This window comes from Pelmatolapia mariae, linkage group LG8 (assembly GCF_036321145.2).
Source record: "Pelmatolapia mariae isolate MD_Pm_ZW linkage group LG8, Pm_UMD_F_2, whole genome shotgun sequence".
Classification (NCBI taxonomy): Eukaryota; Metazoa; Chordata; class Actinopteri; order Cichliformes; family Cichlidae; genus Pelmatolapia; species Pelmatolapia mariae.
The window spans coordinates 28858652-28873694 of NC_086234.1; the positions used below are offsets into that span (position 1 = coordinate 28858652).

Sequence of the window (15043 nt, forward strand, 5' to 3'; positions counted from 1 at the left end):
CAGTGCCAGAAGGGCTCATTACTGCTTCGTAGTAATAAACCCTTCTGGCAGACAAACTGGCAACTCTGTGGTAAGAAGGTTGCTGCATATTGCGAATGATGGATAGAGAAGAACCTGGCATCCCAGTGCCAAACTTGCTTCTGCACTTTGCGGAAGGAGGGATAGAAAACATCAAAGCTGGCATCCTATGCCTAGCAGAGATATGCCTTTCAAAGGAGGAGCACCGGCAGCCGACGGCATTCCGTCTCTATAAAGTGCCGACATGTCGTTCAGAGTGTTTGGGCTTCTTGGATCGCCTGAAAGGAAACCGATGAAGCAGAGCTGTGTAGTTCTTTGTCTGATGTGGTGATGGACAAGATGGCGATTATAAGCAAATGAAAGTGTCAGTAAGATTATGTTACTCTTATAAGATAAGCTGTGTTAAGACCTATTAAAGACCGAAAGGCGTTCGCACGAGAATGGACGAAAACAAGACCGAACAGCGGTGTCTAACTGGAGGATCATATATAGATAAGAACCAGAAGGGTTGTGTTTGGAGGCGTGGTCCCGGTCCTGAAATTCCGACAATTTATCTCCAATTCAATTACAACATGTTATTCCCTTTATGTTCACTCCTCTTCTGTAGGGCTAGTTACATGCTGTAAGTACCGCAACCGTAACTTATGGACACCTGCAATAATTCCGGTGTTGTGCCGAAAAAATAAAAACATAAAAAATCGCCTTTAACCACTGACTTTTGTACACATCATCTCCTTTCATGTGACATCCCCTGCTTATTAATAGACGAATAGGACTGCATTTCATGTGTTACTGTTTAGGCTAAAATCGGTTTGATGTTTGAAGGCTCGCATTGAAGTGAAATATGAGCCTGTTTTGAAAAATGAAGTTGAGTAGAAAGTACAGATGTTTGTTTATAAAAGTAGGGAGTAAAAGTAAAAAGTAATCAGAAAAAACTCCTTAAATAAAGTACAGATACCTGAAAAATACTTTCCACCTCTGCATGTGAATTTAGTGATTCAGACTTGGATGAAATTGAAAATTAATATTCTATACATATTAATTTCAGAAGATCATTAAAACTGTTGTTTATTAAGTAATTGATAGCATGTATTTTAATACTTTTACACTGACAAATGTACACGTTTTCTCCTTTTTCACACATTGAAATTTACATGTTTTAACAACACTAAAGCACATTTTATCAGATCTTTGCATCAAAATAACACATCTTTGTGTTATCTAATCCCACAAAAGAGATGAAAGTTAAAAGAGCAGACACATGAAAAACTGACACAACATGCATTGTCCCTGAGCAGATGCAGCACATGTTAAAATTTAACACATCATGTAGTGTTTTAACACATCCTTTCTAAGAGTGTAGATGAATTTAAATACTTGGAGTCATCCAAAGCAAGCAGACAGTGCAGAGAGAAAGACTAAAGAACAAAGCAAACTATGAGGAACACTCGAAAACAGAAGCTGAGGCAGTGCCTGCGTTGTTCTAAATATTGGTGGGGGTGGTGTCACGTTTTGTTGTCCGCTAGCTCCCGCTTTAAATATACATGTACAATAGTTTCTTGCTATATCAATAAAGGCTACCTGACACCGCATCCGCCATCACGTTACCATAGCTGTATCGGAAGCTGTTGATTATGAGTTTATGGATGATAACACCATAACGTCTTCCTCCGCCTGCACTTTTGTTTTTTCACCGGCTCTTCCCCGCCTAGGCTCTCCACGTCACATGCGGCGCATCGTTGCAGGCGAATGGAGCCGAACCGCTATCTTCAGTGACCTGGATTGTGGAGGGTCTGGATTCTGCCCAGCTCAGCGGAGAAGATAATACTGCAGGTAAACCCGGTATTTTCTTTTCATCAAATAACCACCTCAAATATTACATCTTATCTGTTTTGTGTTTTTGTTTTTTTGTGCATGGAAGGCTTCGGCTGTGGTAACAAATAATTGAGTAATTGTCTGAATTGTGTATGTATAATCACAGCATGAGCACGCATGCACGCAAACACGTACAGTCCCGTCATTGTAATCGCCACGTTTTTAGGCAGAAGAAAAAATTAGGACGCTGTATTAGTGCCTCTTTATAATATGTGCCGCCAGTGCAATTGCTGCTTTAAGATTCATCATTATATATTTAAATAATCAATACATTTTTAAAAAAAACAAACAAAAAAACAACTGTTTTCATGATCGTCTTATATCTCACCGCCAACATTCGTGGTTACAAAAAGATGTAAAGGCAGATGAATCTTGTCTCTGATCTGCTCCGCCTCGCAGATGGAATCTTGACCTGAACAATGCCGCTGCAGGGCAGCGCTGTGCCTGGAGCGTCCGCCGAGCTGAAGGAGGAGCCGGCTTGAGAAATTCCAGTAATCGTAACACCCTTAACTACACCTGGATTACAGCAAACTCACCTCTCTGGTTGCACATCGATCTTCTACATGGATATGGAGGGAGCAGGATAGCGGGAAGATGAGACCAGATCTTCGCAATTTAAGGGTGCACCAACCATAGCCAATGGTAAGTTTGTTTTTTTGTTTGTATTTTTTTCAGGTTCAGGTTACCATAAAGCACGTGCAACATGTACACTGTATACTGTGTTGGTTAATCATTGTGTAAACATACTCTGATTAAGCAAGATCATGTGTTTATGTCAGATGCAGAAAAAAATCCTTTAAATGCATTAATAATAAACAAGCTATTTTATTTACTGAATATGAGTACACTGAAAAATGAACCAAGTAAATTTACTAATGTAATATCATCTTGAATATGCATATTTCCATTTTATATCACTAACACAACTATCACACACTATACAGTACAATAAGAATGTAAGTAAGTATGCACTGAATCTCCTTGTACTTTCTAAAAAGGCTAAACAATATGTTTTTAGGTTTTCAAAAAGGGACTCTGCCTCATACAGTAGTTTGGTACTCTGCCTACCATTCCCTAACGTGAAACAGAAACCGGATGCAAGTGGGTATGGACACTGAGCTGTTACAGGGCCTGTCATATCTTCTGGGTTGACCCATTGAGACTGATTTGGGTGATTTTCAGTGGAAAATATGTCAAGGGTCACACTCTGAATTTCCAACATGTTATCTTTCAGAATGTTGTTTGACATTAAGTGACTGAACCTCAATCTGTGAACACATTTTAACATAAAATGTTCAGAAACTGACTGTCTGCAGGCTGCATTTAAAACATCATTTAAAACACATTTAGTTCAATGTCGGAGTTCTAAAGTTATTTCACCCTCATCTTCACTCAAATACTCACATCAGCCCCAGCTCCAATTGTGACACACTTTTTTCGACAAATGATTGATCATTGATCAGTGTGTAACATACAGTAAATGTTTGCACTGGCAGTGTTGTTGTCCACAGTGTTGTTGTCCACAATGTCAGTGTGTGGACTATAAATTTAATTCAGAGCTGATTATAAATCTGTGATGTTATTGCTGTCTGCAGTTCTTATACACTGATGACTAGGGATGGGTATTGATAAGATTTTCACGATTCCGATTCCATTTTCGATTCTGTTTAACGATTCGATTCTTTATCGATTCTCTTATCGATTCTTTTTAAAAAAGGAGAACACTAAGGTCGATTAGCTTAGAACTTTGTTTTATATCTTCTCTTTGAACAAGATAGAAATTTAGGAGTAACATGGCCTTACAAACCCAACAGTGAGATCTTAAGAGATCCACAGCCTACGGCTCTTCAATAGGGTGTCACAGGGTCCCCAGGAAAAAAAATTGTAAATGTAAAACAATAAAATAAATATTCTTCTGTAGCAATAACAAAGTATAACATAAATTATTCTGTAGCAATTACACAAGAATATCCAGTAATGTCCCTGCCTACAATTAAACACATTCACTTACTGAAAATCGGGGGCATCTGCTGTGGCAAATGGGTGCAAGCCTTTTACCACAAACTTAGTGACTGCTCGGTGACATTCGTCTATCCTGGCCTGAAAGGAGACGCTAACGGTAGACTGCAGCGAGAACTGCCAGCATCTGAGCCAGCCAGACTCTGTCTGTCTCATCATGGTCACCTAAATACAGCACAGTTATGGCAGGTTTTGTAATAAGGCAGATCGCGCTAACATAATATGCACTGTTAGTTGATTATTTACCTGCTGCATTAAAGGGAGAGGACGTGCAAACATTACCGCTGCTGCTGGGTTGAGATTCACGAGTCCGGAGCAGAATTAAAAACACGACACTCATTTAAGGTCATCGCGTGTTTTGTGAGCAAATGCTTTTGCATATTCGTAGTGTTTCCTCCCTTAAATGAAATATCTACTTTGCAAGTATTGCAAGTTGCCCTGTTGTCATCCGTTCTCATAAAGTATGACCAAACTTTTTAGCGTTTGAGCCGCCATGTTTCCTGCCAGGTAAATGACGCTCCGCAACGTGGTGACGTCATTCGGGGCGACTGGAATCGATAAGGGAATCGTTTGCAAAAATGGCAAACAATTCCAAGGAATTGAAACAGTGGGAACCGGTTCTCAACAAGAACCGGTTTTCGATACCCATCCCTACTGATGACTGTAAAAATGTTCACGTCAAGTACACAAAATATAAAAGTAATTGAAATTGGGGACTTTATGAATGAGGAAATGAATCCAAGTATCAGTCAAAGGTTCAGGTGTAGCAGGAGGGAGGGAGGGTGGGAGGTCAGAGAAAAACTCTAGGTTTTGGTATCACAGAGTCTGTTAGGTTCACCCAGTCTGTTACTCTGTAACTGACTGTGTGAACTTAAGTCAATTCACAGATGGTTGCAAAAAGAGGCTGGAAAAATAAGCTATACTAAAAAAGAAATATTGTGGAAAATTCTGCAACTAAATAGATGAATTGGAGCAGGTCAGTAACATGGTTGAGTTAAGAAACACATATTAGACAGGGAAGAGATTCTCAGAGGTAAAGATGGGCTGTGTGTGGAGATGAGAGAGATGGATGTGAATATTAACAAAAAACAAGCCTTTATTTAGGGCTACACACAACTATAAACAAAAGGCAAGGGAAGACTGAGATAAACTAAACTAAACTAAACTAAACTAAACTAACAAAACAAAAGCAGAAACACCTAAACACCAAAACACTAGATATAGCTAGGAAAACACAAAGACTGGAAAACCTGAAACTTGGAAACACGAGAGAAGACAGGCAGATGGGCCAACAACACACGGAGGAGAAGAACTAAATACACACAGGGACGGGAAACACAGCTGGGGCTAATCAGAAACAACGAGACAGAGAGGAAACAAAAGCTAATGCCTTCAAAGTTTGATTAATCCCCAACACTAACTTAGTCTAATACACTCAAATGAAAAACTGTCATGAATGCTGGATTTAGCTTGTACATGTTGCATATGTGAACAGCAGTATGCAAAATCCAAGTAATAAGAAAACATTAATCATCTTATCCATTTTGGCAAGAGATGAATGTTTTGTATCTTTCCTAAAAAAGCACTTGACTCTGACACCCTGAAAAATTTTGTTTTTACATGCACAAAGGCAAAAAAAAGCTAAATTACAATATCTTATGTAATGGCACAGTGTCTAGTTGGTCATCCGAGACAAGTGGAGTGTTACGCAGAGCTCTACTGCTGCTGTGTGTGCATGCCTGTGTGTGCGTTTTTTCATATTATGGGATCTGCAAAGGATTTTATCAGTCATGCGCTGTCTAATAGATGGGTTGTTCAGTGGCGCGTAATGAGAGAGCATGCTGTCCGAGAGAGAGAGAGCGAGAGACAGAGGAAGAGACATGAGAAGAGGAATCATGACAATGTCTCAAAAATAAAAAGGTTTGGAAGGCAAAGAAAGAGCAAGTTGACACTGTCGTGAAGATGGGGCCAAATTAGCTTTTGATTTCTGTTTCTAAAGGTTTGAATTATACAAATGCAGGAGTGTATTCCAGTGAAAGAACATAGATGGTTTAAATGTTTGGAGCCATGTTTTGCCTCCTAACAGAGACGTGTGCTAAGCCTGCCCAGGACATGCACATCGCTTACTGTCTGTGAGTCACTTTTTCAAAGCCTCCTCCACATTCCTTGCTCCTCCAGGACTAAGTGATCTTAGCTTGGTTTACATAACACCAGTATATTTGTTGGTCTGAAGTAATCTAACTGCGAGATGTGTTTTTTAATCAATCAGATTAAATGATAATACAGATATCATTTTTGACTGATTGCACTCATCACATTTCTTATTGTCCAGATTCACTGTCCAGATCCCAGAAAACTGCACATCAATTACAAAACAATCAAACAGAACTTCTTTGGACTAAAATATTGTTTAAACTTGCCAACAGCATGCTAACATGCTAATGGCTCAACTAAGACCTCCATGTACACATAGTGAGATTATGACATGATTAGCATTTTTTTGCAGGTCATATTTGCTGTTGGGTTAGAAAATCAGCACTGCTCAGTGTTAGTCATTGTTAATCTTTAACATTGACTAGGTTACTGTTAGAAATATAACACTGTCAAAAGTGTTAATTTAACACTCAAAAGAGTGGACACATATAGACACTTTCTAGTGTCAATTTAACACTGGAGATTTTGCAGTGTTTGTGTCAGATTTTATGAGGACTTTAGATTTCTCGTCTACCATGCAGGAACTGTAATGTTGTTTGTCAGTTCTGTGAATGTCTTTCTGTAGATATTGTGAGAAAATCTCAGTGTTAACACACCCATCTCTAAACATCCTCCAGGTCATTGGTTGTTCTAGGGTTAGTTGTGACATTAAAGTTAGATTCACTCGCTGGGCCCACGTCCTCATTTTAAGTTTGACAGCGTTTTAGTAGATAAAGGTGAATGGCATGAATTGAGCTGCGGTTTGGGGAAGGCCTTGGATGCGGCTCCCGGGCCTGGCAGATCCCCATGTACTAAAGAAATGAAGAAGTGAAAGAATTAAAAAAAATGAAAAGGGAAGGGAGAGTGGGGTATGTAAACGAGAACGAACAGCTTGAAGAACTGGGGGAACATATATAGATAAGAACAGGAAGGAGCTTGTTTGGAGGCGTGGTCCCGCTCCTGAAATTCAGATACTTTATCTCCAATTAATGTTCACCAGTGATGGGAATAACGGCGTTACAAGTAACGGCGTTACTAATGGCGTTACTTTTTTCAGTAACGAGTAATCTAACTAATTACTATTCCTATCGTTACAACGCCGTTACAGTTACTAACAAGGAAACGCGGTCCGTTACTATTTTTCAACAAACAGACGGTTGAAGCTGTGTTCATCTTACCGCATCTTATATCAGTTGCACGGAAGTAGCTGTAAGTAATCTGGACGCTACAGCTTTAAGCAGCTGCGCGCTCCCGCGGACGCGAAAATCACGATCATTGTCTAGCACAACACCTGGAGCTAAGGGGGCAAAACAATCGCATGGGTGCTGCTGTTTGACTAAGGAAGAATAAAGTAGTCGTGGTAAGCTAATCACATGACCACTTAAAGACAAAGCAACAAGGTGACATATACCAGTTTATAAATTATGTTGATAGGCCACGTAAAACCAGAGTCATGATAAACAATATATACGCGGCGTTTTTTCCTCAATAGTTTCGTCACGTTTACTGTCTAAGGACAGCGCAGCAAGCACTCTCTGCTTATGACCAAAACAAAAAAAAAAACAGCGGAAGTTTTAGGAGTGACGGCGAGAGAGAGAGAGAGAGCAGAAAAAGAGAGAGAGCGAGTTTTTGAGATGTGAGATTTGTGACGTTTAGCGTGTTTGGAGTGTGTAGTTAATGTGTTGTCTTGTGTGGTTAGTGTGTAGTGTTGTGGATAGTTTTGTGTTGTGTGTCAGAACAATGAGGCGACTGCTGTCTCCAGGTAGAAAAAGGAGTGATACACCTGCTGCTGTCAGACCTGCAGGTATCAGGCTGTGATGTTCTCCTTTATAGTGGACAGAAATTATTTGTGTGGCATCTTATTGAATGCAGAACAGCTGACTGTTCTGTAAATAGTTTGAAATGGTTATTTAAAAAAAGGGTAAAAGTAAACTTGTGCATAGGATTTTAAAATTGACAATTTATATTTGCATTTAAAGTTATGAAATATGATTCATTAAAGATGTTTGTGGTTGTTACAGTAAAAAATATAACTTTTTCTACTCTGATTTTATGGTTTTTGTCTGATTTTAGATCAATTGTGTTAATACAGTATATCAAAATGAAAACATGACTGTAAATTCAGACACGTGAGGTTGTGCTGTAAAGAATGATACCAAACATGACAAAGTAAATAGTTTTTAAAGGTAAAATGTGGAGGGAAAAACAAAAGTAGTTAAAATGGCCAATTATACCCTGGACCCCAGAGGGTTAAACTTTTTTTTAAAGTAACGCAATAGTTACTTTTCAAGTAATTAATTACTTTTAGGATATTGTAACTCAGTTACTAACTCAGTTACTTTTTTGAAGAAGTAACTAGTAACTATAATTGAATTACTTTTTCAAAGTAACTTGCCCAACACTGATGTTCACCCATTTACACACATTTTTAACTGTTTTATACAACTGAAAAAGTGGTTAACAAAAAATGTACTGCCAAATGTACTGCCAAAATAAATGAAACTTCATTGTAAGGTGATATATTTTAATTGTTTGAATACTGATGACACAGGATGCAATAACCAGGGTAAAGTGTTTACTTTTTTATGGTTGCTAAAATTAAAAAAAAAATTGAGAATTACATGCAGAAAAAGATTTAATGTATCTCTTTTTTGTTTTCTATTATTTTTTTAAACAAATATGTTAAACTGCATTCTTTGAATTGTGATTTCGTAATGCTAGAGATAGATAAATAGAGACTTGTAACAAGTTAAAAACAAGATAATACAGTAAACCTGGGAAGCTGCTTTAGCTAACAACTCTGAGATTTGTTAACCTTGAGATGAGGGAAAATTAGGTTTTTATGTTCCATAAAGAGCATTAACATCAACTCTGAGTCATTTACCTTGGTAACAATCTCTGTTAACCTAACCTGCATGCTGGAAGCTTTTCTTCAGTTTTTCTGTGACTCCTACCTTCCTGGTGCTCCTGAACCATGCTCATTCATAAACTTGCTGTCAAAGCTCATCATTTGCTTAAGTTTTGTTAGTATCAACACTTCACCGAGTTCTTTTGATTCCTCAGAGGCATCCGATGGAAGACAAAACACTGCTCAGTAGACCATTTAACACTTTATTTCTCTTTCACATTACTTCTAGAAGGGAGATGCGTCCTGCATGACACGTTGCTGTGGATCTCAAAATGGTGGTGTGCCCCTGACAGTTTTATTACAGAAGCTCTCTCATTCTAGCCTAAACAACAGTGTCTCAGTAACTTCCCACTAGAGATGGTCCCCTCTTATCTACATTTTCCCAGGCAAGCATGAGCGAGAGTCTGCAGCTTTCTACTCCACCAGGACACATGGTCTCATGCCTTTATTTTCAGGGCTGTGTCCACTTAATACTACACTATATAACTTTTTAACACTTATTAATAAAAAAGCATAGCATTATTGAGGCACTGCAAATTATTTAATTCCAACACTCCCGCCTTCGATCTGATCAGATCAGATCGACACTAAAAAAAGTCATCAAGCATCATCATGTTGTCTTCAGATCCCCAACAGCCCTGTTAACCAACCTTACCAAAAATCCTTGGATAGAAGGCACACTACCACAAATTACCCAACTAGCTGTAAAGACGGATAAGGAAACCCTAATGGACATAATACACCCCTTCCATTGCCCAAGGACAGATGCCATCCACTCCTCAAATGGATTATCAATTCCAAATATTCATGCATTTATTAATTTTCTTAAATGATGTTCTGAGTTTTCCTAGGGCTCTAGTTACAGAATCATGTTGAGAATGAAATCGCAGCACATCTCACCAAACATTACACATACCTCTTTTTACCCACTAGATGTCAGTTCTCTATGCTTCTTTTCCCTCTTTGGCCCTCTGTCCCCCTTTAACGGGTGGACCATATATGGGGTGACTGCTGTGTTTGGGCAATTGTCATACATAAAAATCACAGACTACTACTAAAGCTAATTCTCAGATCTCCCATTACTTTTCAGCTTCCCCGACCATTCTGGTTGTTTCCTGCTTTCACCTTTGTGCTCAGACTAGAACCTCTGTCTGAGGGGCTTTTGACCTTCTTTACAGTTAAACAACTAATCTTCCGGGACGGGTGACTTCTCTACGCTCTTCTTCTCTTCTTTTCTTCAAATCTCAGGCGTTAGACTACCCTTCAGTTCGTTTCATAGATCAGGGGATTTATTCTGCCCTAACTGGCTGAGATCTATGGTTTTTTGGGGGGGGGGGGTGTTCTCAGCCGAGTCCCCCTTTCTTGGCCAGACCCTCCTTGGTCTGCTGCTTCTGGATTTCCGCCAACCTCTTCACGGTTATTGCTGTGGTCCTGGGATCCTCTCGAGGTGACTAGCAGGAGCCCAAATGGCATGACCCTTGACCCCAATTGCTGTTTTGGCACTCTCTGTGTCTGTCTGTGCTGCTAAGGATCCTCATATCTCCGTGACCTCATCTGGTGTCTGCTCCTTCCTCTGTAAAAAATGATCATGGAAACCTTTGTGTCATGTTAAACTTGGAATACCCCCCTTTTTGACACACTCTCATGTGTCAATTCACCGGAGCTAGAAATTAAAAGGAACCATTAGTAACATCATTTCTCCCAAAACATCACAAATTCTCCTCTCGAGTGTCATTGCCCCAGCCCTGCCACCCTGTGTTAGGGAATGAAATCAGTTTAATTATCATGTTAAATCTGTTGAACTCCTGGCTCCGCCCAGAGTCCGCAGCCGCAGAACTACCTAAAAACAAAACCTGTGTGTTAACATGAACTTCACATTTGCAACTCCATTTTCCCCCATTGTCCTTCCCTCACTGACCACAGCAGGGGGATTTATGTCTTGATTCAGCCATGAATCCAGCTCACCTGATTCATCACTGAGCCCAACTGTCACTGGCATCTGATAGTGTGGCACTGCATCTTCTTCCCTTAATGTCGCTGTTTTCAATCTGTCAATTAGAGTCCTCTAACATGAAATAGACCGCGTCCACAACAAGTCAATACAGCTGTGAATATGGCCAATTATCCATCAGTTATCAATCAATTGTAAAATAATAGCTTTATTTTCTGCCTGCTTCAGTCAACCACTCACCCAGAGGATCTTCAATCCCAGAAAATTCCTTCTCCTCATTTAATAATGTCTGTCATCCTTCCACATCCTGGTAACTGACCCATCCAGAGCTATATCATTTTGAAATGTACATACAACAACCCAAACCACACCTTGGTCACACCATAAATCCCCCTGTTGTGGTCAGTGAGGGAAGTCCAACTAGGATGGCGTTGGACATCCTGAGGATGTCTGGAGTCTGGACTGTCAAAGGTGACTTTAATGCCGACTGTTCTGACAGTCCTGTTTATTGCATTTCCTGGTCATATTAGCCAATCTCTTCACATTGGAAGCAAGCATAATCAACATGGTCCACATGTTATTTCAAAATATTATAGATTCAACTCATCAATCCCTATGGGGTTTGCTAAATTATGTTTATCTAGAACTCCTCTCTGTCTCTAAATTTTGGAGAATTTCATGCTTGGTGTCACAGTTTAGGAGTCTGACCATAGGTGACATTTATGGTGTTATCACCCCTATCGGGGCTTACCTTTCCCACTTTTCGATGATATTCCTCCCTCGACCATTTGACATTACCCTCCTTTGGCGGTGAAAAACTGGTGGTGTGGCCAAGTGTGTGCTATGGGAAACAAAAGCTCAGGACAGAACAGTTATCAGTCATGTGCTTCATACAAAATTTGCATATATTTCGATTTCATGTTGATTCCCTGAGTGTAATGGCACACTTTAATTTGAATTTAACAAAGTTCAACACAATGGCTTTTCTTTATTTTGCTTCTGCTCTTTTTGCAGTACCACATCCTAGCACATGCCCCTGTCGGTTGTATTCTACTTTTAATAATTGACTATTTTAACAGGAAAAAACCTCAGTCACGTGGACCAGTGTTTGTTATTACATAACTCTATTTTGAATGTGACAAATCTACCATTCCCCCTTGTTATTCATAAATATTGTTTTGGTTCTGGCTATTTTCCTCTATAAAATTTAATTGACTTTTTACAGTGGCCCGCTATGGTCAATAGTAACATATTCCAGTCATAAGTGATATCAAAAGTTTTCTCCACTGTAGCATTTGGCATTCCCAACAATAATGTGATACCGTAATCAAAACACAGCCGATAAAACAGAATTTTCTTAATGCAAACATCAGTAACTCAAAATTGGCAGCCAAAGGGTTAAGTCTGCAGCTCCACACTCTCATGTGAAGCTACAGTCTCCCCCTCTGGTCTCTCTTATCCTCCTGCTCCTGCAAAACAAAAACAAAGCATCCACCCTTTTCTTACCGGCTGGGTGAATTGTTTGTCAGCATTTACTAATCCTAAGGTAGGTCCAGTCTTTGTCTCAGTATCAAGTCAGTCAAAACTTTAGTCCACATCGTCACTCCATCACAGTCCAGTCACACGCATTCATTCACACACATCCATATCAGATATTGCTGATAGTGGAGTCTCACGTGCAACCACCCTATTACAGTCTCCATCAACAGCAAGATCATGTCATCATTTTTAAAAGGAAAACAATTCTTTATCATTTTGGACTGGATTGAGTCGCTGCAATCCTTTTAGACTCAGGACTTACCATCTAATGTGGTCAGTGTCCCATATAAGTGAATTTCTCCAAAGCCCATTATAATCATGGAGAAGCACTTTGCACACCGGTGGATCACACCTCTCAGATTTCTTATCTCAGTGCACTGTAACAAAAGCAAAAACAAAAGTAAACCATAAAATTATAATAAAATAACAAATACTAGGGCCAGTTCCAGACATGTCCAAGCATAAAACCATCTCTCTCTCATAGAGGAAGAAAACAACCCAAACCTCACTGATAAAATCAACCTACTGCTAAGAAAAATTAACAGAAAACTCACAGGAGTTCCTCATGGAACAATATTGTTTGGGAATTAGAACCTCAGGTGCCGTAGCATGCAGAGTTGCATTCACTGCTCCTGGCTTTAATTAGTTAATTAGTTATTAATTAGTTTCTGATACTTTCTTGGTCTGAACTCAGACTTAAGTGTCACTCCGTGACTCACCAATTGCGAGCTCTGTTACAAATCTGCCCAGGTCTTTCCACCTGCTGTCACTAGACCTATCAAGGGGAAATGCACCTTCTTTTGTTCCTCCAGGAACTAAATCTCAATCATAGAAAATGCAGTGCCCCGAATTAAACATTACACAGTTAGTTTATCTTTTTCACTCTGTACCACTGCTCCTCATATCTCTCATCAGGCTGTGTGAGGCACAGTGAACAATTCAGTCCAGGCCTTAAGCAGCCATAAACATCCTGAGGCATGCAGTCACGTGCAAGAAACTCCACTCTCTCACTACACACAGGCAGACACAGCAGAGAATTATAGACCTTGTTTGTTAAATGTACATATGTGCTCTCTGGATGACATAAAATATATTATATTATATTTATATTATATTTATTCCCAACAGTTTACATTTTTGCAAAAACTCAAATCCTCGATTTACATTACTTTGCTAATTTGTGTAGGTTGAAGGTGTGTGTGAAGTGTGAAGGTTGATCCATAGGCTCTGTAATGTATCAGCAAACTGTGTCATTGGCCACTTGCACAGCAAGATGGATCCAAAGATGATCACATTTTAGATTACAGATTCAGACCGGATCATATCCAGATCCAAAGCTATACTCAAGTATCCAAAATCTCTGAAAGTTGAGACATTTGTAATATATTATACTTTTCCTGTGGTTGTCAGGAAGCCATTATCTACCACTGAAAGCTAATATTAAATATAATTATAAATGCGTACAATGGGAACATTATACATTTAAACATTTTTAACCAATAATGGCAGAAATTATGGAATTTTTCATTATTTCTTATTATTTTTTATTTCTTTATTATTATGATTACTGGAATTGTAGAAAAAATGAAATGAGCAGTAGAAAACAGTTTTTTTATTTAATAAAAAATAGAGTTGAGGGAAAGTGTTGCTATCTGGGTAACTAATGTCAGATATCTGTAACTGCATCTAAACTGTTTCTCCAGATTTTTTCACTTTCTGTCACCGACTTTTTGTCCCTTTCAGGTTACAGCTAAATAATTAATACTTATTTAAATCAAATAATGAATTTAAAATAAAATTAGGATTCAAGCTTCATTTAACGATAATGATAAATTCTAATTTATCATTGTCATTATCATCTAATGATAAACTCAACTTGCCTAGGCCTAATTCATGATAGCAGACACTGTAATAAAATATATATTTTATGACAAACCTGTGATCCAACTTTTTTTGGTGGATGTTGCTTGGAAAACATGGCTCTGTCCCAACTGTTTTCAGAGATGTGTTGCTGCCCTCAAATTCAAACATTAAACATTTGATATGGTTTCTATTTCTATTGTGAATAAAGTATGAGTTTATCAGTTTATCAAATCATTGCACTCTGTTTTTATTTACACTCAGCTTAAAGTCAGAGTTTTCAATGACACAAAGTTGATTTCCTTTTTAAAGATGGCTACATCATCAAGTTATGCTGAAAAGACATAACCAAGACCAAGTTATGTCTTACTTGCAGCACCAGTGTTGCTTTTTATTGTTTTATTTATCATATTCTATAAATGTCTCTGTCACCTGTTCCGCTCATGTCTGTGGCTGCAGTATGTCACACCCATTTTATGTGGAAAAGGAGTCAAATGATGTGCTAAATGACACATTTATGTGAGCATGCACAGAGTCTGAAGCAGAGAGCCTGGGTTAACAAAGGAAGTTGCCAAGCATGATTGTAATACCTGTTGACTGTGAATGGGCTTTTAGGGTTGACAAAATGGCCAAGGCAAAGAAAGCCTGGCTATTTTGAGCTTGCTTCCTAGTAAGTCCTT

At 38.9% G+C, this 15043-nt stretch overlaps 1 protein-coding gene across 1 annotated transcript in view; it reads left to right on the forward strand.

The window, feature by feature from the left end:
* Positions 1-1295: 1295 nt before the first annotated feature.
* adgra1a (adhesion G protein-coupled receptor A1a) overlaps positions 1296-15043 on the forward strand; it is a 31543-nt gene continuing 17795 nt past the window's right edge. Inside the window, exons 1-2 of the mRNA XM_063481757.1 lie at positions 1296-1851; positions 2293-2535. Coding sequence (XP_063337827.1) covers positions 2533-2535 — 3 coding nt within the window. The 5' untranslated portion in view covers positions 1296-1851; positions 2293-2532. The remainder of the gene's footprint in view (positions 1852-2292; positions 2536-15043) is intronic.